The sequence below is a fragment of the Antedon bifida genome, chromosome 7 (assembly GCF_963402885.1).
Source record: "Antedon bifida chromosome 7, ecAntBifi1.1, whole genome shotgun sequence".
In the NCBI taxonomy this organism is placed as follows: domain Eukaryota; kingdom Metazoa; phylum Echinodermata; class Crinoidea; order Comatulida; family Antedonidae; genus Antedon; species Antedon bifida.
Window position 1 is genome coordinate 14833275 of NC_136232.1, and position 21696 is coordinate 14854970.

The window sequence follows — 21696 nt, forward strand, 5'->3', positions numbered from 1 at the left end:
AATGGAAGATTTACTTACATATACGAAAAAAAACGATATTGAAGGGGCTATGTTAGTACTAGATTTTAGGAAAGCATTTGACTCCATCAATAGAGAATTTATGTTTGCAGTTTTAAAAACAATGAACTTTGGTAACTCTTTTTGTGAATGGGTCAAAATTCTATATAATAACGTTGAATGTGTTACGGTCAATAATGGATGGGTGTCTGAATATTTTAATATGGGAAGGGGTATACGTCAAGAATGCCCTCTATCGGCGCTTTTATTCATTCTTGTCGTTGAAGTTATGGCATGTAGCGTAAGGAATAACGACGTTTATAAAGGTATTAAATTACCAAATTTAAATGAACATGTACATAATATAGAGGCTAGAATTAGTCAATTAGCAGATGACACTGTCTTGTATGTTGGGGATGAAAATAGCCTTCATACAGCGGTCAACATAATCGAATCATTTTGTCTAATATCAGGGATGACTTTAAACAAGAAAAAAACAAAAGCTTTATGGATAGGCAAATGGAAAGACAGGTTTGATGAACCACTAGAATTATGTTGGGTTAAAGAACCGGTAAAAATCTTAGGAATATACGTAGGTTATGACTCGGAGTCATGTACACGTAAGAATTGGGATACAAAATTATTAGATCTTGAAAGAACGTTGAAATTGTGGAATTCAAGAAACCTTACATTGTACGGTAGAGTAACAGTGTTGAAGTCATTGGCGTTAACAAAACTAACTTATGCCGCTAACATTATCTGTGTACCACAATATGTAATTAATAAAGTCAATAGTTTAACATATACGTTTATATGGAAAAACAATCGCGAGAAAATAAAAAGAAAAACATTAATGGGTGATAATAGCGAAGGTGGGATCAAAATGCCTGACTTTGGTCTACATGTGAAAGCATTAAATGCTAAGTAATGACGAAGAAAAATGGAAAATTATTCCGAAGTTTTTTATTCAGAAAACATGCCAAGAAAATATAATATTTAACATGTCTAGTTTACAATCTACAAACATTGTGTATGATATGCCAATATTTTACTACAATATGTTACAAGCTTGTACGGAATATAACAAATGCAATAAAAACCCTGTGCAAAGTTATGAAGAAATAATGAATGAGCAGTTGTGGGGTAACTCCTTGATACAATTAAAACATAAATCACTATTGTATAAACATTGGATCGACAGTGATATCATCTTAATTAAAGATATCGTCAAGAAGAATAAATTTTTAACTTCAGAAGAATTGAAAATTAAATTAAAATGTAAATCCAATTGGCTAAACGAATACTTATGCATAATTAAGGCGATACCTAAAGAATGGAAACGCACTATAAAAATATCAAATAACTGTATCTTCAATATTATAGATGATACTGCTGAAAATCGGTTTGAAGTTATACAAACAAAAACAGTAAATTTAAGTTTTGTAAAAGAGGTATTTATTTTACCCCTTGCACAAAAAAAATGGGAACAATATTTCAATGATAATTATATAGATTGGAAATCATGTTGGCTAAATAAAATATGCAAAATGAAAGACAAAAAATTAGCTGAATTTAATTATAAACTATTACATAGAATCTTGGCAACAAACAAAAGGCTTTTTATATGGAAAATAAAGGATACCGGTACCTGTAAAAAATGTGGGGATATTCAAGATGAAAACCATATGTTATTTAGTTGTACATATATTCGAGAATTCTGGATAAAAATTTGTAATATTCTAAGATGTTTAGGGTATGACAATGTGTCATTTAGAAACATTGTACTTGGAACAGGAATTAGATTAATAGATTACATCTATTCCTTAACTGCATTTACTATATATAAAGACAAAATATTGTCAGAGTTGCATAAGTCCATATCTCTATGGAACTCTTTTAAATACAGTATTAAATTACGAATAAAAGGTGACATATATATTGATAAAGTAAATGGAAGGAAAAGATGGCAGAAGATACAAAATATTATTTCGGATATGTAAAGTTAAAGCAAATAATTGTGTATTAACAACAAGTGATACATTATGCATAGTGTGTTTAGCAGTCATCTGATAATCGTTTAAAATAAAAAAAAATAATAAGTTATTGTAAAAGAAAACACTACATTGTACTATTATAATTCATGCTGCTCAACTAATACTATATATAACTTCAAATGTTTTATTAATAATTTAAAAAAAAAAAAAGTTAGCTTGGTAGAAATATAAACAATTTTTTTTTTTTTATGAGATAAAATAATGTTGCAAACAACAAATTATACTAGATAAAACTATGAATTATTATATGAATTTATGTAGAAGAATGTTACATAAGAATCAAAGCATGATTAAAGTAGAAATATACATTCATAAAGGAATTATATGTGTATATTAACAATTTATACTTAAATTTAATGTGTATAAAATATAATACCATAAGAAAATTATAATTATGTTCATGTAAAAAGAAAGTGTTAAAGAAATGCTATGAACATGTTTAAAGTATAACATATTGGTAATTGGTATTAATTAAAAATTATAATTATTTTGTTATGGATATTTGAGTTGAAATACTTGTATATAGTTATGAAAATATAATTTTGTTTTATAATTATTATTATATCTTAATGTATGTATAAGAAAAACTTACATCTGTATTAATTGAGAGTAGAGAAACAAACATTATTGAAAATTGTGCATATTATATAAAGATAAATATTATTTACAAACATATGAATTTTTATAAGAAATAAAAGTGGGTAAAATCCCCACAAAAGAGAAAATAAAAACATACAAAACTATATTAAAATGCAGTGACTTATTTCTATTTTATATCACTGCTCCACTGGTGCCAAATTGGGTCAATTGAGCACAGTGTATTAACATACAAAAAGATATTACAATTTAGTGACTTTATTTCTATTTTATATTGAGCACAGTGTATTAACATACAAAAAGATGCTACAATTTAGTGACTTTATTTCTATTTTATATTGAGCACAGTGTATTAACATACGAAAATATATTAAAATTCAGTGACTTATTACAATTTTATATCACTGTGCTCCACTGGCGCCAAAATGGGTCCACTTGAGCACAGTGTATTAACATACAAAAAGATCTTAATGTTCAGTGACTTCTCTATTTTATATCACGGTGCTCTACTCGCGCCAAATTTAGGTCCACTCTTGAGCACAGTGTATTAACATACGAAAATATATTAAAATTCAGTGACTTGTTTCTAATTTATATCACTGTTCTCACTGGCGCCAAATTGGATCCACTTTGAGCATAGTGTATTAACATACGAAAATATATTAAAATTCAGTGACTTATTTCTATTTGACATCACTGTGCTCCGACCCAAACTGGGTCCACTTGAGCACAGCGTATTACATACGAAAATATATTAAACTAAGTGGCTTATTTCTATTTCATATCACTGTGCTCCACCGGTACCAAATTTGGTCCACGGGACCGTAGTACTATTTCTATTTCGAGAGTAAATGAAGGCATAAATGGTGCTCCGTAGAGAAGTAAAGAATGATCCATAGTCAGAATGACGCTTATATTGTATAATGTAATATAATGTGTGAGGTTTTGCTCCATTAAAGGCTCTACTCGCTTGCTTGATTGAAATATCATAGTTGTTTATTCAGTAATACGGTACTACACAATACAATACAAATTCAGGAATGATACAGGATAATACAGTAAAAAAAGAAACAGGAACAGAGTATAAATGATGCTGTAAGTGAGGTGTGGCTGTAGATGTGCTTCTGAAACTTGAGGGTATATCGGCTTCAGTGTTCATTAGTATATGTTTGTCTGAGCTTAACCACTGGTCTTAAATGTATCCAGGCACTATTTGGATGTGTTGATTAATTGTATCTGTGGGGTTACGATGACGGAATTGGCCCTGTCAAATCTCTGCTTAAAACTGTCAATATCTTCTTCTTCTTCTTTCGGTTACTGCTTAACGATCCTTAAGGATCAAAACAAGCAGGGTTTGTGCGCATGCGGGGTCTTTGTTATTTAGTCTCTGGTTTCGAATAGTTTTACGATGGGAAAGATAGGTCAAATCAACTGTTTTCTTTAGGGAACTAATTATTTAGCCTAATGGACATTAAAACATCTGGACAATTTCTTCACTGGACGTTTCTGGGGAAAATTGGTGAATTCAATTGAATTGTGATACTGAGGTTGATTCTTCAATTTTAAATCTATATCATTACATTAAAATATATTTTTGGCTCTGGGCCTAACCAAAGATAGTCTAACCAGAGCCGTATATAATTATAACCTCACCAGAGCCTTATATAATATAGCTCTGAACCAGCGAGATGTAATAAGCCTTCGGCTGTATATCATTGCTCTGAAAACTGCTTTCCGTCCCAGGCAAAGTATTCTGCGCTGTCCTGCTAAACAGGCTTAAGGATGCCCTGGATACTCGGTTAAGAGAGGAGCAAGCAGGTTTTCGTAGTGGAAGATCATGCAGCGAACAATTCCTGACCCTCAGAAACATTATCGAGCAGAGTATGGAATTCAATCAAAAACTATACATTAACTTTGTCGACTTCAAAAAAAGCGTTTGACAGCGTACATAGACAGTCTGGGCAATTGTATGGAATACCACAGAGATTCATCAACATCTAAATTTAAGAGCTTGTACCTACCTTGTACCAGTAAAGTTGAGTTCCGGTGCCGGAATCCTAACCACGGCGTATATATAACCAGAGCTATATATGGCTCTGTATATAACGGCAGTCTAGCGCCCTCACTCTAGCTGGGTTGAGCTTTACACACAACACATGGCCGCTGATTGTTTATGTTTAATAAAGATCTTATTCTACGTGTCCGGTCGTCGTTATTTGTGTGTGCCTTTTACCTTACTGGCGTGGTGGCGAGCATCATTATTCACTAGCCTAGTACTGTGGTGAGTAGCCTACCCAATCTAGGCATAGCCCAACAAATCGAGCTAGCCTTGTTGGCAGATCATCACATACTCATCACAGGCGCCAATCGGCTGTTGCTTCACATGTGCAACTGACGGGATCCAGCCATCGCAAAGTCGCCCCAAAACAAAGTCTAGGGTATTACGGTCATGTCGGCCACATGCCACATCGGCCCCCCAACACAATAAAAGCAATAATATTGCATATTAAAGCACGCTAGTGTCCATACAATTAACAAAGTAACACTATCACTAACAATACGCCTACATTACAAAAAGGAAAGTCTTTTTATTTTTTATTTCATTTTTTAAATACTGTATAATATGTATCTTAAATTATTTAACTATTTACATTGCTTTTAAATTAATAAACTTAAGTAAAAAAGTTTACTATTATAATAGGTATCCCATGAAGCAGATTTTCATTACTGCGATTTAAACACGTTCGGGAAATTTCATAGTTAAAAATATACTAATACTATTTCTTATATATCCATGTGAATAAAAGTTATATGTCTGGAAAGATCTTGTTTAAGGGTTTATTTATATATTTTTAATCTATGTTTATTAAAAATATTTTAATAGAAAAAGCGAGTTAAAAATGAGGTACAAAAGCCGGCGAACCGAAATCCGCGCGCTAAAAATAACTTTGGAAAACACCTACCCATTTTCAAAACATGATCGCACCGAGGTCCATAAATAGGTGGTGTTGTTGCGGGTGCAGGTCAACTCGGCCCTAACCCGTCTCGGCCAAAGTCAAGTCGGCCCCACGTCAAGTCGGCTTCAAGTCAGCTCGGCCTCACGTCAACTCGGTCTCACGTCAACTCGGCCAAATACTAATCGGTCAACTCGGCCACATTAAAGTATGGAATGCAAAAAGTGCTAATAGTTAAAATGGCAGGATTAGTAAGGTTAGGCCTTGACAAAATATAACGGAAAATTCAATATAAATTATAACACACTCTGTTGTTTTTCGTTTAATTGATAAGTCTATATCTATATTAATAGTTGTGATGTACAGTTTCAGTATGTGTTTGTTAGTCCGACCTAGGCTATATATTATATTTTGATACATTACAAGGATGTTCCCAGAATGAATGATAGATATTATTAGATAACAGTAAAATAAAAATGTTTATAAAAAATAATATATTTAAAATTGTTTTATTCTTTTATCAATTCGCTTCACTTTTTGCGTTCCATACTTTATTTTGGCCGAGTTGACCGATTAGTTTTTGGCCGAGTTGACCGATTAGTTTTTGGCCGAGTTGACATGAGGCCGAGATGACTCGAGGCCGAGTTGACTTGAGGCTGAGTTGACTTAGGGCCGACTTGACTTGGGGCCGACTTGACTAGGGGCCGACTTGACTTTGGCCGAGACAGTTTAGGGCCGAGTTGGATCGAATTCGTTGTTGCCATTATTACTATTTATTATGTACATTCACCTTAAATGTCAATATTTCCGATAACAATTTAATTTTTTAGTCTTTCTCATTATCAAAATCTGACTAATTTAGTATTGAATTGAAGCTAATTTATAATGCTACTATACTGGTTTTTTCCTACAATTGCTGTATTTCTACTTCTTTTGCATTTTCTGGGTATGCATTATTAATATTATTGAAGTACACAGACATACTGTATTACGTATGTTTCCGATCGGTTGAAAATACTTTAGGAACTCCATTGTGACATAGAAGTATACACACAAAATCCACAAAGTTGTAAAATAACTCAAAAACAAAGCTTTAATTTCAATCAACTTTCAACAATCCAGTATACACTTTGAACATGTCACTACGTCGGCCTCCAACACGATTGATTGATTGATTTTATTCGATATTCATACACAAAAGTTAAAACATACAATGTACAAAAAGAATACCAGGATAACCCATTAAGTCGACAAATAAAAAGTAAACTTATTTCCAATGGGGTCCAATCCGTATTAACTGAAAAAGTTAGTGGTTGGGCCTAGTACAATATATCAATAAGTTGGACGCAGTAAAAATGGAAAATACATATAAAACAAGATAACATCAAAAAACAATATTAAAAAATAACTTAATTAAACTGATATTCCAAGCTGTTCATTATTAAAACATTCTTTAAGTTTTATTTTGAAGGTTGCATTATTTTGTATTGATTTGAATTGGGGAGCCTGTTCCAGTCACGGATACCTAAGAAATAAAAAGTTGAATCATTAACGCCATTAGCCTTAAAAGCAATATGTATGGAATGTTTTCTCTTAGACGTCTCTCGGCCAAGCTTAGTTTTGTAGGCCTAGCTGGTAAAGATCGGTAACGTACGAACATCGTACGCAAGCTATAGGCCTAGCCTGACCATTCTCATTTCTGAATTAATTGTCTTTCCTTTTTTGGCAGAACAAATTTGGGAAGACCTGGTATTTTCACTGATAAGTTACAGTTCTTTTATTTTTTTACGCTTTCACGATCGATCGAAGTGGTTGCATCACCTTATAATATAAAATATCAATTCGCCATGACATACTTAAAAATATTAACATGAAATTAATTAATAATTCCACAGATAATGTTATGTTTGAAACGCCTGATATTTCGCACCTGAAAGCTAAGGATTACGAGCATGTTTATGAACCAGCAGAAGATACCTTCTTACTACTGGATGCATTGCAGAAAGACTATGCCTTTATTCAAAAAATTAGGTACTTAAGAGTATTGTACTTTATTTAGTTGGATTGGATTAATATTTGATGACAAATTGTAGGTTGTTTACATTTTTTCACAAATTATAATTTACCAACATGTATACCCGCCCCAGAGCGGATTTCAAATGTAGTTTAAAACATCTTTATCAGATTCAAACTCACCTTATATCGTTTGAAGGTTTGCATGGCAAAATCAATATGTTTGCAGTACACCATGAGACTATATGCACATGGTATACTGCAAACTATATCACCCTATATATCATCACCCTATATTCTTATGGTTGCTTTAAATCCAATTTTGAAATTTTACCTTGACTTTGGGTGGCGCCCTCTTCGATTTCGGATTCTTACTTGCCCTATCCTCGGGATTATTTTCATAAAGTTTCAGCTCGATCAGAGAGAAAATTTAGAGATTTGACCTTCACGACCTAACGAATGCCACCCAAAGGCTGCACCCATCCACCGAGTTTAATGACCGTGCAACCTCTAGTTTCTGAATAAAGCCAGACAGACATGCAGAGATTTGCTGAATTATAATAAGAAGATATTACAGCTTGTTTCAATCTTATTCCTTACTGATATAGACCAACTCTGTGTATAGAAGTTGGATGTGGTTCTGGAACTGTTACATCATTTGTTTCTAAATTGCTTGGAAGTTCAGCACATTGTTTGTAAGCACTTCTAATTATAATTTTAATTTGTAATCTAATTGCATTTCGCGCAAGCGACGGTGGTAAGCCTCATCTTAGACTCAAACCTTGTACACACGGACTTGCCGGGCGTGTTTGAGTAGGTTCTGGGTTTACGAACTTTTGATATTGAAAGCCCATGATACTCTACATAGCAAGATGGATTTGGGTGTAAATTTCACATGAGATCAGATGTCGGAGAGCAGCGTGCACAGCAGACAAACTTTTTGTGTTTGCCTTTTATATATATAGCCTTGAATATTTTGTCAGACAAATATACCTCTCACTGAAAGTCAGCACAGTATAATGTTACAATAATTCCCCGTGAATAGGAATGTTGTAACAATCCAGCTTTCATGTCTTTTAAAAAAGGGCTTAACCTTAGTACCAGAGACACTCAAAAACTTCTACCAACTCAAATGTATCAAGACCTATTTTGTTTTTTCGATATCATTTATCTAGAGCAACTGACATAAATGGACATGCCACACTCACCACGAAGAAGACTGCACTCCAAAATAGACAGTCACCAGATGTCATTCAGATGGATTTAGCCACTTCATTTCTACCAAGGCTGCATGGTCAAGTTGACCTGATCCTATTCAATCCTCCTTATGTTGTCACTCCTTCTGAAGAGGTTTGTACACTACTACCACTTTTCCGACAATTAGCGTAAGCTATGAATACTGCGAGTAGGCTTCTCAAATTGTGAAGAAAAACATGTTACTTATGCGTAGATGTTGCATGGCGTAATTTACAATTTGCTTAGTTTCTGTAGCCTATATAAATAAATAATTTGTAGTGTATATGTGAATAGATCAAATGTGGAATTCCCCATCTGTATACACAGTATGTCTGTGAAGTTGGTTACTAGTTCCTAGTTCCTTATGCAAATTCAATTAAAGGGATAGTCACAAATATTAAAAAAAAATTTTAATACGTAATAACGGTCTAATTGAGTTGTTATTGCATCAAAATGTTAGCCTTGACCTCCTCTACTTTTTTCAATAACATTTTATGCATTTACGCCCTGTACGGCGAATAAGTAACTAGTTTTTATGAACGTTATAACACTTGACCTACTTAATATTTTCAAAAAATTTTGGTATAGATCGATGACCCTTGACCTACTCTACCATTTGCCACCCCAGTTCCGCGAACTTTTTTGCGTCTACGCCCTCTACGGCGAATAAGTAACTGGCTTTTACGTACGTTATAACACTTGACCTACTTACTGTTTTCAAAATATTTTGGTATGAATCGATCACCCTTGTCCTACTCTACCATTTGCCACCCCAGTTCTGCGAACTTTTTTGCGTCTACGCCCTCTACGTCGAATAAGTAACTGGCTTTACGAACGTTATAACACTTGACCTACTTAATTTTTTCAAAATATTTTGGTATGGATCGATCACCCTTGACCTACTCTACCATTTGCCACCTCAGTTCCGCAAATTTTTTGCGTCTACGCCCTCAACGGCGAATAAGTAACTGGCTTTTAAGAACGTTATAACACTTGACCTACTTATTTTGTCAAAATATTTTGGTATGAATTGATCACCCTTGACCTACTTTAGCATTTGCCACTCCAGTTACGAGAACTTTTTTGCATCTACGGCGAATAAGTAACTGGCTTTACGAACGTTATAACACTTGACCTACTTAATTTTTTCAAAATATTTTGGTATGGATCGATCACCCTTGACCTACTCTACCATTTGCCACCCCAGTTCCGCGAACTTGTTTGCGTCTACGCCCTCAACGGTGAATAAGTAACTGGCTTTTACGAACGTTATGACACTTGACCTATTTATGTTTTTCAAAATATTTTGGTATGGATCGATCACCCTTGACCTACTCTACCATTTGCCACCCCAGTTCCGTGAACTTTTTTGCGTCTACGCCCTCTACGGCGAATAAGTAATCGATTCATACCAAAATATTTTGAAAAAATGAAGTAAGTCAAGTGTTATAACGTTCGTAAAAGCCAGTTACTTATTCGCCGTAGAGTGCGTAAATGCATCAAATGTTATTGAACTTTGACCGGAAGAAGTAGAGGAGGTCAAGGCTAACATTTTGATGCAATAACAACTCAATTAGACCGTTATTACGTATTAAAATCTGTTTTTTTAAATATTTGTGACTGTCCCTTTAATTGAATTTGAATAAGGAACTAGGAACTAGTAACCAACTTCACAGACATATACACAGTGATGTCTATGGAATGGAATTTCTATTTCACCGAATGAAATGGTGTATAACATTCTATATATAATTTTATTATTTGTTTTATATAACAATAAGTAGATTCTTGTCATTTCATTCAAATTATGAAAGTTACATTTGATTCAGATTAGGTAGACCTACTAGAATATTGGTAGTTTTTTTTAAACATCTAGAGAAGGTATTGTTATACCATTTAAAACTAACTTCCTTTGAAGACCTTAATTACATCATTTTCAGCTAAGAAGTGTCAGCTTAGTCCATATTTCGATTTCTTTGTATCAATTTCCTTGTGAAGCATAATTTGTTAAAAATGAAAATAAATGGACCTTCTTCATGGTGCTTTCTCTGAAAGATTTGAATAATAAAGGCCTAATATCGACTTTAGCATATTTCTCAGACAAATAAGCACTTGGAACTATATCTTGCTGTAGGATAACAACACCAGCCATGGCCATTCAAAGGTTTTTTAAGTAAACAAAACCACCCGTATGTGCTAGATGATTATGATTGGTTGGATGTAGACCTAATGGCAAAAAAAACATTTGAACCAATGGAATGATAGAAGCATGTTTGAATTTTAGATAATATTTTATTTTATTCAATAAAAATAATCATGAACTAAAGTTGATTTGAAGTTACAAATTCTGTATTTTATAAAAAAAATGCTGTATGTGCCATGTGTCAATGATTTTTTTTTTAAACAAAAGTGTTCCCAACTAAATCTGCCCCTGACAACTGAACACATACATGATTTGTTTTTGGTGTTTTTTAAGTCTGCATCATCATGCAATTATTCAACAGAGCAAAATTGCAACCGGAAGCTGCCATTGCTATTTGTATAAGGCACGTTGCATCGTCGGGTCGCTAAATAAAACAACAGTGAGCTCTCGGGGGAGAGAGAGAGAGAGAGAGAAAAGCATTTTTGTTGTTTGTGAGTGAAGTGTGTCTTCTGTTCTTCCAGCCTCTAAATAAAACGAAACACTGCTCTGTTTCCCTTAGCCCAAGTGTAAATTGTGAATACGGCCCCTGATCTTTTGGCCAGTATTCCCAAGATAATGAAAATTGATGACATTGCAAATAAGTCCGTAGGCAATTCCACACAACCTTGAAGGAATTCACTCTTACAAATGGCATATTCACCTCAATGCATAGATTTTTCATGTAGCTCAAATACTTAAAGATAGTGGTGAAAAAAATACACAACTACCTTCAGATAGTTATAGTCCTGGACAATTTACTTTAAGTTACGTTCAGTTGCTCGCAGCATTTTATGTCGACCAGTTGAGTTGAGTTCCCTTTAGTACCGTGTCTACATAATCTTACTTTAAGCACAAATACATTTTTTCTTGCAGGTTGGTATTTCTGACATCACTTCTTCATGGGCTGGTGGTGTAAATGGTATGGAAGTTACAAATCGATTCCTTCCTTGTGTTTGTAAACTTCTTTCTACAAAAAGTGCATTCTACATGGTTGCAATAAAAGAAAACAAAATAGGTATTGAATTTAATATACACCTCACTCTTTATTCTAGGTTTGTTTTAGATTATTTGCAGAAAACAAATTACATCCATTTATTTTGCTGTCTCCAAATAACCCATAGCATTAAAAAACTAGATGGTAAAAGTTGCTTCGGTTTATGGTGTTTTATCCTCTTCGTATCCAAATTGCAGTTGTGGAAATACTGATCACAAACTGTTCTGTATAATTACTATTTAATGCTAAATATCAACAGGAAAAATGTCAAGAAAGTTGTTTTCCTGCGGATTTTACATTTTCCCTATAGGATATGTCATTTGAGCAGTATTGTGACATTTTATGACACCATATTTACCATATGATGTCATAGGTACGTTATATGATAATTTAAATACTAATTGAAACTTTTAATATCACATTTATATCTTTTTTAATAATATTGATTTGATAAAAAAAAATGTCTACATGCATTTAAACCAGATGAATATTTATCCAAATAACTAGTTTTAATTTAATTGATATTCAAACCGTTTATTTTTATCTATTAACTAGTTATTTTATTTGGTTAGTATATAAAAATGCTTTTGGGAAAACTTGGAACGATAATGTTTGTACTGTATTGTAATAATTATATTGTGTATGGATCACTTAAAAAACTAAATAAAATCTTTTCATCCTATCAGTACTAATGGCATTCTATTTATAATACCAGATAAAATTGAGCAGCAAATGTTGGCAACTGGTTTAATGATGGAAGAAGTTCTAAAAAGGAATGCAGGACCAGAGAGATTGTTCATCTTAAAATTTACCAGAATTATGTGAGAAAGTAAGTGTGTGAAACAATTTACATTATTAATAGAGTATAGAACATTTGTTTTTTTTTTGTTCTGATGCTGCTGATATAGATTTAAAGACTGGTGCAAATTAGCATCATCACAGTCGACTCAAAGACAGGTGTAAGGAAGACAAAATATCAGCTCACTCAAAACAAAATGTTGTCCTATTTGCATCTACTTTTCTTTATAATTTATTCATGATTTTTTGAATAACTAATAAAAACATAATATTCACAAAAACTGTACATTATTAAATAAAACAGTATATTAAGAAACTAGTTCCTTAGGTGGCGGTAGTATTGGTATTTTTCCTAATGTAAAATGACTAGCTTCAAATTGTTCTTTTTGCTCTTTAGTAATTTGATCTATTGGTGTATAAATGTTACTATCAGAAGCTGTGATAGGTGCTTGTGTTGCAGCTGGTACAGCCTTACCAAACAAGCCAGGTGCTAAAAATGCAGACGTTGCTGGCTGATTCTGTCCCTTGGTAAAAGTTGAATCACTACCTGCAGCAAATGAATTAGGTTTAGGAGCTGAAAATGATGTTGACTGAACAGAACTGAACATGCCAGCACTTTGTCCAAAACTACTAGAACCAAAGACTGTAGTCTTTGAACCAAATCCACTTGTCGTTGATCCAGTTGCAAATCCTTCACCAATAGATCCAAATGTATTGGTGGACAGAGATCCAAAAGTACTGGAACATCTTGTATTGGATCCAAAAGCAGAAGTTTCAAATGCACTTGTTGATCCATTACTAAAATGTAATAAAATAAAAATTGATAATAAACAAAAAGTATTACAATTATTCTTGTTGTGAAGAAAACTAAATTGATACAGCTAATGCATTTAGATTCAAAGAGTACATTTTTTGTATGGCAGTCAGATGATAATTGGTCACAGGGCCAGTATGGAAACAAAGAACATCTATACACACCTTGATGAACTAAATGAAGTTGATGGAGAAAATATTGTTTTGCAGATATCAATCTATTAAAAAAAGGAAAACAAATTTATTTGAAATTCTAAAAATGAGAAGACAAATTAGTAACAAACTAAAAACAAATTTAAATTCTATTTAAATGCCTTTACACCTATTTTTTATATTGTTTTATTTTGTTGGGGAGACAATAAGCATATTTCGAAAAAAAAAATTTTACTAATTGCAGCTCTATAGTGGTGCTGTCTAGAGAATAAAAAACATGCTTACCAAATTCGATTTGGAAGTTTGTGATGGATGCATTAATTCATTTCTCTTCCGAGATACTGTATTTGCTAAATCATCAAATCCTCTTTTCTGTAATAAAATATAAAATATTTACTCGATAATAAGTTGTCTTAGCTCTTTTCGCTCAACAATACAAACAGGCAAGTCCAAAACAGCCTTTACGGTAGGCTTTTATAGAACATTTTAATGACTGTACCATCGACAGATCTGCGCCGTTGGCCAGCAGAGTTAAATGTATATCATAGTTCAAGGAACTGAATAAAAATATTGTTTAAATCCGACTTCACTTACATATTGTTCATATGTATTATTTTTTACTGCCTGGTAGGCTTCATATCTCAGTTCCTCAAAGGATGTATCTTCAAATCCTAATACAGAAAACAATTTCATTGGATTCAATTTTTTTTTTAAATATAAAGAAATCTATTCAACTGGACTTTTGTTTTTAATATATCAGCGACATGTTAAAACCTATCCAGGTTGTATCATGATGATACAACCTGGATAGGTCGTGAAAAGTTGCTGTATTATAAACAAGTAAAGTGCAGTTGAATAGATTTATCCTTCTAAACTTAATACTACCTGGATGAATGACGATATCTTTCTTTCTTTTAATTACCCATAAATATAAAGTAAACATTGTAACATAAATAAAACATAATATATCAAGGGAAGGGCTAAAAAATAGTTAAAACTAATCAGGTTCAGCCCCTAAACATTGAAATATAAATAGTTATATACAGTACATAAATTAGAGCTACCTGTAAAAAATTAATTTTACACAACATTTTTTTAAACACACTTTCTCTCAAATATATAATCCTTTTATGAAATAAATAAATAAATATCTTAAACAAACAAATAATATTTTTTCATTTCTTTTTTAAATTTGCTTTTTGTTAAAAACCTTAAATCATCTGGGATTTCATTCCACAGCTTTGCACCAGAATACCTGATAGAATACATACCCGTATATAAAGAAATCAAATATTCAAAGGAACATAAAGTAGCATTTTCTACTTTCTTGTAGAGCTAAACAGTGTTTTAATTATTACCTCTGCCAAGGAGGTTTATATAGTCGATCGTGTGTTTGTTAGATATCAGGATTACTCAAAAAGTTATTGCCACATTCTACCACAAATAGATATGTGGTCAAGAACCACTCCATATTTCATTTCATTGTTCTATACCATTTTTTTACTACTTTGTCTATTTTTTAAAAATGCTGACTGAATTGATTAAAAAAATCCTCATCAAAATTTAAACAAGGGTCCGAAAGCATGGGAAGCTAGATGCATATCAATTATCTAAAAATTATATATATATATTTGGGGTAAAATCTAAGAATTTATATTAAAAGAAATTATACTACATATATAATTTTTAAACATATTTTTTTTTTTCCTCATTGTCTACAGGTAAGTTTCCAGCAGAACATGTCTGGCAAATAATTGATGTTTACCTGTAAAATTGGAATTAGCTTTGCTAGGCCTGTAGCATGAAAATGGCCACATATTGCCTTGAATCCATTCTTCAAAATCTTTCTTAATAACATCTCTGTGGTAATGGAAAATACACTATTATTTTTTATTTTGATCAGGATTAATAAAGTCGCACCAAAATACCATTAATAAATCGTAATCGTAATTATATCTTTATCCTATTGTTTTAAATGAGTATATTGATCATCAGTGTGGTATTTGCTACAGTAGCTAGAGTTGTACCAGAAAACAAACTGTCTGCGAAATGTTTTGCATAAATTATGGATCATATTATCTATCTATATTATAAGTGAGAGAGTTTGTACATTTGTTTGTGTGTGTGTTCGTTTTTTTGTTACTGCACATAACCTACATTGTATCAAAATGACCGGAATTGTACCGGGAAAGTTCTAAACTACATTTTGAACATCATCCGCCATCTAGGATCCAAGGGGGCCAAAATGTGGTCAAAATGGCTAACTTTTCCCCACTTTCGATGTTTGTTCGTTATATAAATTTCTGTTTCTGCACGTAACCATCAATATGGGATACCATATGGCATGGTGGGAGGAGAAAGAAGGCTGGAGGCCGCAGTATCAAAATTAAATATTTTGATTATCAGCCAATATGACACCTATTCATTTACACAGTTCAATTATTCAAATTCAATTCAATATTAACATTTATTTCCAAAATGGTGGCTTCACCAATAAAGCAAAAGCTTGTGTCAGGGACGCCAAAACAAAACATTCAAAAGCAATCAAAACTTAAAGCGGTACATTTCAATTGCAGTATAAATCATATTAATACATTTTCAATTGCTAGAGATAAATATATTAACAAAAACATGGCCGCTAAGTATTGTTTGATAATAAATAATATTTTGCAATCTTTTTGAAACTACAGTACAGTATTAATACATTTTGTATGTTTACGATCTAATGTAAATACTGAATGGTTTTGTAAAGGTTGTGCCAAAATAATTTTATTGAATCTAATTTATGTTAACATGTTATGATTCTGATTTTAAAACCTTCAAATATATTGAATACAATAATAGGCCTAGACCCTGAAAATAACTTTATTTAACACAAGTGATCTGTTTATTCAGAGGTTACAAGGTGAAAAGCAGCTATCAATTGTAGTACATTTTAACTGCAGAATGTTCAAGCAAATGTTGATTGGTTGAACTTATGTATTTGTATGATAGATCTACATTATAAATTTGACATTGTCAAACAAATAAAAAATGACTAGCTCCTACTGTAACTCGGATATTGACGGCTACAAAATGTGTAACATGGCTCTTTAAACACTGAAAGCTACTTAATATCAAAAACATATTAAAACAAATTAAAAATCTGATGTTTCCTATTAGGGACTTTTAGATTGAGTGAACGTGCACACGATGGACACATTGGGTCATAGTTGACTGTTCACGTCGACAGATATAAGAACTTTTAGATTAAGTGGACATTTACATTGACGTGCCAGTTAACGTATGACGTAATGACCTTGGGATCTGACCTTGTAATATCTATATAGTATCGCTCATCCATGGTGCTATTCCACCGCACTGGGCAGTGGGAGTACACAGGCTTAGGCCATTCTAAGTGTGTAGCTTAGGCCTAGCCGAGATCCTTAATTTTTTCCCATGGCTTTGGGTGAATATGGTGACTAGCCACCCCACTTAATTCTCCAAAAAAAAATAATGATGCAACCAACCCACGACCGTAGTTAGACGTGGATTTGACGCACCTGACTCTTTTAATTAAGAAGAGTAGGCCAAGATCTAGGTTAGCACTATTGTGTAAATAGGCCCACATAGTGAGTAATTACAATTTATGAATTCAAGAGTTTAAAAAACCCACAACTGAGTTATTTTTCTCCTACTAACGTTGACTACGCTCCTCGTGTGATACGGACGTCGTCACTCTCCAAAAATACACCATTTTCCATTTCAGTTAACTACCACCCTGGTCCGTGTGTGCACGTGTTAGCGTGGTATTCTTATTTGCACCCCTGTACATAGTGGAGTGTATAATATCGTGAACTTTTTTTCTCATGTAAAAAGGTCTTTTATATAATGTTATGCAGTATAAACAATAAAAATAAACGAGAAACATGGCATAAAATGAACATGAAATGTCTTGTATGTACACGGCAGAAAGTGTGTGGCGTATTTGGCGTTTTATTGATTTTGTTTTATAGACACAGCGATTAGCGCAAACATTTGTATACTAAATAACTAAATTACATTGAGTTATTCACCCGGCTGCAGGATATATATCGGAGGTTAACAGACCACAACACAGTACACACACTTCCACCATATCGGAGGCATTTTCGGAGTACCACGTGATCAAATATTCATTTAACGTTTTTTGATCAAAGTTTATTATTAGTTCATCAGAAAAGATCCGTACAGTATTTAGGAAGGATTTACATTATATAATATTTGTTATTACATGTGATGGAAACAGTTGCTCTCAGTGTGTAAGCATCTATTTTTTTCAAAAACCCAAACCTATTCTGCTCGGTGCTACGCACCTCGTTCGCCACTTTCGTGGCCACCCCTCCATCCTAGATCCGCCACTTATACAGTGATAGCCAAACATTTTCAAAGTACAAAGTATAATTTCCGGACAACTAGCAGCTCTATTTTTTTTTAGGTCCGTTTAGGTTTTAAGTATAAGTACTGTACACTTTTCAGGAACCTAGCAGCTCTATTTTTCAAAATTAGACAGAAATTGAACATTAATGTTGTGTTATTTACTTATTTAATTTTTTTTTATTTCATTTTCAAGGTACTGATCTTTACTTCAACTTCAAATTGGTAAATGGTCAGGGTGATGGGATGGAATTTTCAATATGTTTTCTCTAGATTTAAAAAATCTATTATATTGCAGGCTTACAGAACCTACATACTTACAACATTTCAGTTGAAGTTAAATGTTCATCACCATGAGTGTTGTGTGTTTGATCTAGCAATGCATAACGATTCAAAGAGACAAATGAACTCTGCGAATTGCTGAATCCACCTGTAAAATTACTGCCTCCTCTATTACCATTACCAACTCCACTATATCCTCCTTCCCCAGACCCAACTGCTCCATGTGTTCCACCACTATAACCACCCCTGCCTCTTCTATTATTGAATGTCAGACTCCTATTAAAATTTGAATTTCCTGGAGAAAAAAAAAAAAATAACATCTATCTATATTATAATAGCATTAAACGAAAAATGTGTTCCTCCATCACCTCTTAAACTGCAAGTCTGATATTAGCGCCGTTCAAATTTGGGTACCTTTTTTCTTTTTTATCCATTCAGCTAAGTTAGAATGGAAAATTATAATAATTCACTGTCAAATAATCAAAACATTATTTCTGGTATTTACAATGAGTCCCATTTGACTGTCAATCTAGACCGATATTATAGTACTGTAATTCGCTGTCAGATAATCATTGAATTATTATCAAAACAGTCCATAATAATAGTAAAGTTTTTGTTTGTAATAGGATACAATTTGTTCACACTTGAAGCATTTAGGCTTGATGAAGTGACCCTCAGACTTGACCTTAGCAGTAAAAATAAAATAAACTGTGACAGAAATTGAGTCTGTTTAGTATAATAAAGTAATATTATTTAGACATCATTTTTATTGAAATTATTTAATAAGAACATTATCTTTTACAATTTCAGTATTTTTTATTTTTCGATTTCAATTGCACAATTATGACATCAAAGTATGAATTATTGTTGTATTTTACTTCAAATACAAAAGTTATTCACTTGTGTAGCAAAAAAATAATATTTATTCACGTATAAAAAGAGAAAAGAAACGTTTAATTATAACCCAAAAACCATTGTCTGATGGACAATTTAAGTATTTTTTGCTTCAAATTACATTTTTTTCAGGTAAATAATTGTTTGGTTAACGTGAATAACTATTATGTGACAATAAAATGACATATTAAAAAACAAATTTGAAATAAAAAATATTTTTGAGGGAGACAATCTTTAAAACTGCTACATCAACAAGCGAGCAGCGTTTTTTGTAAGAAATATTTCTTGTTTAATATAACTAAGTTGAAATTGTATTGTGTCATACCTAACTTAGGCCGATGGAAATACATTACATGGTTCTCGTCAGCGCCCGCTCGCGATTTTAGGCCCCGCACCCAAAAAATTCATCTTTCATCTTTGTGTATTTGTTAAGAAAAAACAGGGGTAAATATAGGAAAAGTACAAATTTTGTTATATTTTCATGAAAATCCGACTCACCTCCCGTCGTCGATCGTGAACGCTCAAACCATTGTGTATGTGATCGCACGATTTCGCAACATAAAGTGTGTATATTAATCGTCGCGGACCGCCATCAATCCGTATTTTGAGCCTCATTCTGAAACCAAGTATTCTAGTCCGGGCGGTGAGCGCGTGTTTGTCATATCCACACGCGATATCCATACCTTGCATCAGAACGAGGTCTACCGCGTTTTTTTTGGTCTGCTGCTCTCGTACATTTCGCGATCGGTCGTTGTGCCTAGCTACCTCTCTGCCTACGGCATTATTGCATTCAAGGTTTATTTCACTTAATTAAAATACTGTGATGAAAGATGAACGTTGACAAAAATCCCTCACCAATTTTTTGATAAGTGCTGACGAGAACCATGTATGTAATGTATTTCCAGCGGCCTTAGCAACAAAAAATAAAAAATGATGTGAATTTAAAACTATTAATACTATGACGTTTAACGTTTATTAGGGGCGACTTCGCGATTGCAGCAACTTTGGGATGGGGCGACTTGATTGGATCCCCTCCTAGGCCTAGACTAGCTAGGCCGACTAGGCTAGGCCTGCTAGACTCTAGGCCTAGCCTAGCTATTATAAGGCCAGACTATCCGAGTAGGCCTATCTAGGCCTAGAGGCTCTAGCCTAACAACTGGCCTAGGCCTCCAGAGTTAGTAGGCCGAGCCTACCTCCTTCCTAGCACTTAAATAGCCTAGGCCATGGGGTCAAGGCTTACCTGTATTTTGTGTGTGTTCATAGTAACATTTCTCTCCAAATCGACAGTTTCCTTGTAAAAAATATTTACATACAACCATCTTTGCTATTATAAATTAATAATTTTCAATTCTGAGTAAAACTACCTGCGATAACTTGGAGTCTGCCCTCTCTCTACATGTTCTTTGGGGGCCACCACCATATGGAGGTATTATTCAGAACGTCATTCTGACGACTGGAGCATTCTCTACTTCTCTACGGCGCGCCATTTATGCCTTTATTAACTTCAGAAATAGAAATAGTACTACGGTATCTGGTCCAGTGGATCAAATTTGGCACCGGTGGAGCACAGTGATATAGAATAGAAATAAGCCACTAATTTAAATATATTTTCGTATGTTAATACACTGTGCTCAAGTTGACCCAATTTGGCACAAGGGGAGCACAGTGATATAAAATAGAAATAAAATCAATAAAATGTTATATCTCATTCGTATGTTAATACACTGTGCTCAAGTGGACCCAAGTTGGCGCCAGTGGAGCACAGCGATATCACAGAAATAAAGTCACTAAATGTTAATATCTTTTCGTATATAACTATTTTTTGTTGTAGTTTTTTTTAAGTCGCCTCCATTTTACTTATTCAGGATGGATATAGTATTATCATACTACATGTATAAACATTTAGTACTACAAACACTACTGATAGTCCAGATCCCTATGTCAAAAAAAGTGCCTTCGTGTGCAGATCATGGGGAAAGTGTAAACATTGTGTTTTATGAATATTTGAATCATGCTGGTTATAAAAACCCATGTTGTCAAATTTCTAAAATTCATCTTTGACCTCTGACCTCAATTTTAATGTTTTGACCCATTGAAAACAAAACGGTCATATCTTTGCAACGCTTAGATTAAATGAAATAATTTTAGTGTCAAATTATTTGGGAGATGCATATTTATATTCGTTCTAATGGAAAAGTTTGTCAAAAAATGGCCAGAAGTATGATTTTTGGCTTTTTTGACCTTTGACCTACATATCATATAACTCAGTAACTAACAGTTGGACAAACTTTAAATACGGCTCAAATTAATCTGAAGGTATATGTTTCTATTCAG

General features: G+C 33.2%; 2 protein-coding genes across 2 annotated transcripts; one reads left to right on the top strand and one right to left on the bottom strand.

Moving 5' to 3' along the window:
* The first annotated feature begins 4913 nt into the window (after window positions 1–4913).
* On the top strand, window positions 4914–13364 carry LOC144849218 (methyltransferase HEMK2-like). The gene is made up of 7 exons (XM_078706278.1): window positions 4914–4929; window positions 7498–7633; window positions 8224–8310; window positions 8791–8965; window positions 11907–12048; window positions 12743–12856; window positions 13223–13364. Exons 2-6 carry the CDS (start codon window positions 7506–7508, stop codon window positions 12850–12852), a joined length of 642 nt encoding a protein of 213 aa, XP_078562404.1. The 5' UTR covers window positions 4914–4929; window positions 7498–7505; the 3' UTR covers window positions 12853–12856; window positions 13223–13364.
* On the bottom strand, window positions 12974–20752 carry LOC144849205 (nucleoporin NUP42-like). The gene is made up of 7 exons (XM_078706259.1): window positions 20603–20752; window positions 18508–18763; window positions 15557–15651; window positions 14386–14462; window positions 14077–14163; window positions 13804–13856; window positions 12974–13623 (listed from the first exon to the last, which is right to left on the bottom strand). Exons 1-7 carry the CDS (start codon window positions 20679–20681, stop codon window positions 13134–13136), a joined length of 1137 nt encoding a protein of 378 aa, XP_078562385.1. The 5' UTR covers window positions 20682–20752; the 3' UTR covers window positions 12974–13133.
* Between the last annotated feature and the right edge of the window lie 944 nt (window positions 20753–21696).

Bases quoted from the DNA above. Each gene is read 5' to 3' on its own strand.
- LOC144849218 (XM_078706278.1), top strand. From the start codon at position 7,506: ATGTTTGAAACGCCTGATATTTCGCACCTGAAAGCTAAGGATTACGAG. The intron at 7,634-8,223 runs GTACTTAAGAGT...TTACTGATATAG, and splicing joins GCCTTTATTCAAAAAATTAG to ACCAACTCTGTGTATAGAAG. The intron at 8,311-8,790 runs GTAAGCACTTCT...TCATTTATCTAG, and splicing joins GGAAGTTCAGCACATTGTTT to AGCAACTGACATAAATGGAC.
- LOC144849205 (XM_078706259.1), bottom strand. From the start codon at position 20,681: ATGGTTGTATGTAAATATTTTTTACAAGGAAACTGTCGATTTGGAGAG. The intron at 18,764-20,602 runs GTAAGCCTTGAC...TTTTTTCTCCAG, and splicing joins TGAACACACACAAAATACAG to GAAATTCAAATTTTAATAGG. The intron at 14,164-14,385 runs GTAAGTGAAGTC...ATTTTATTACAG, and splicing joins ATAATACATATGAACAATAT to AAAAGAGGATTTGATGATTT.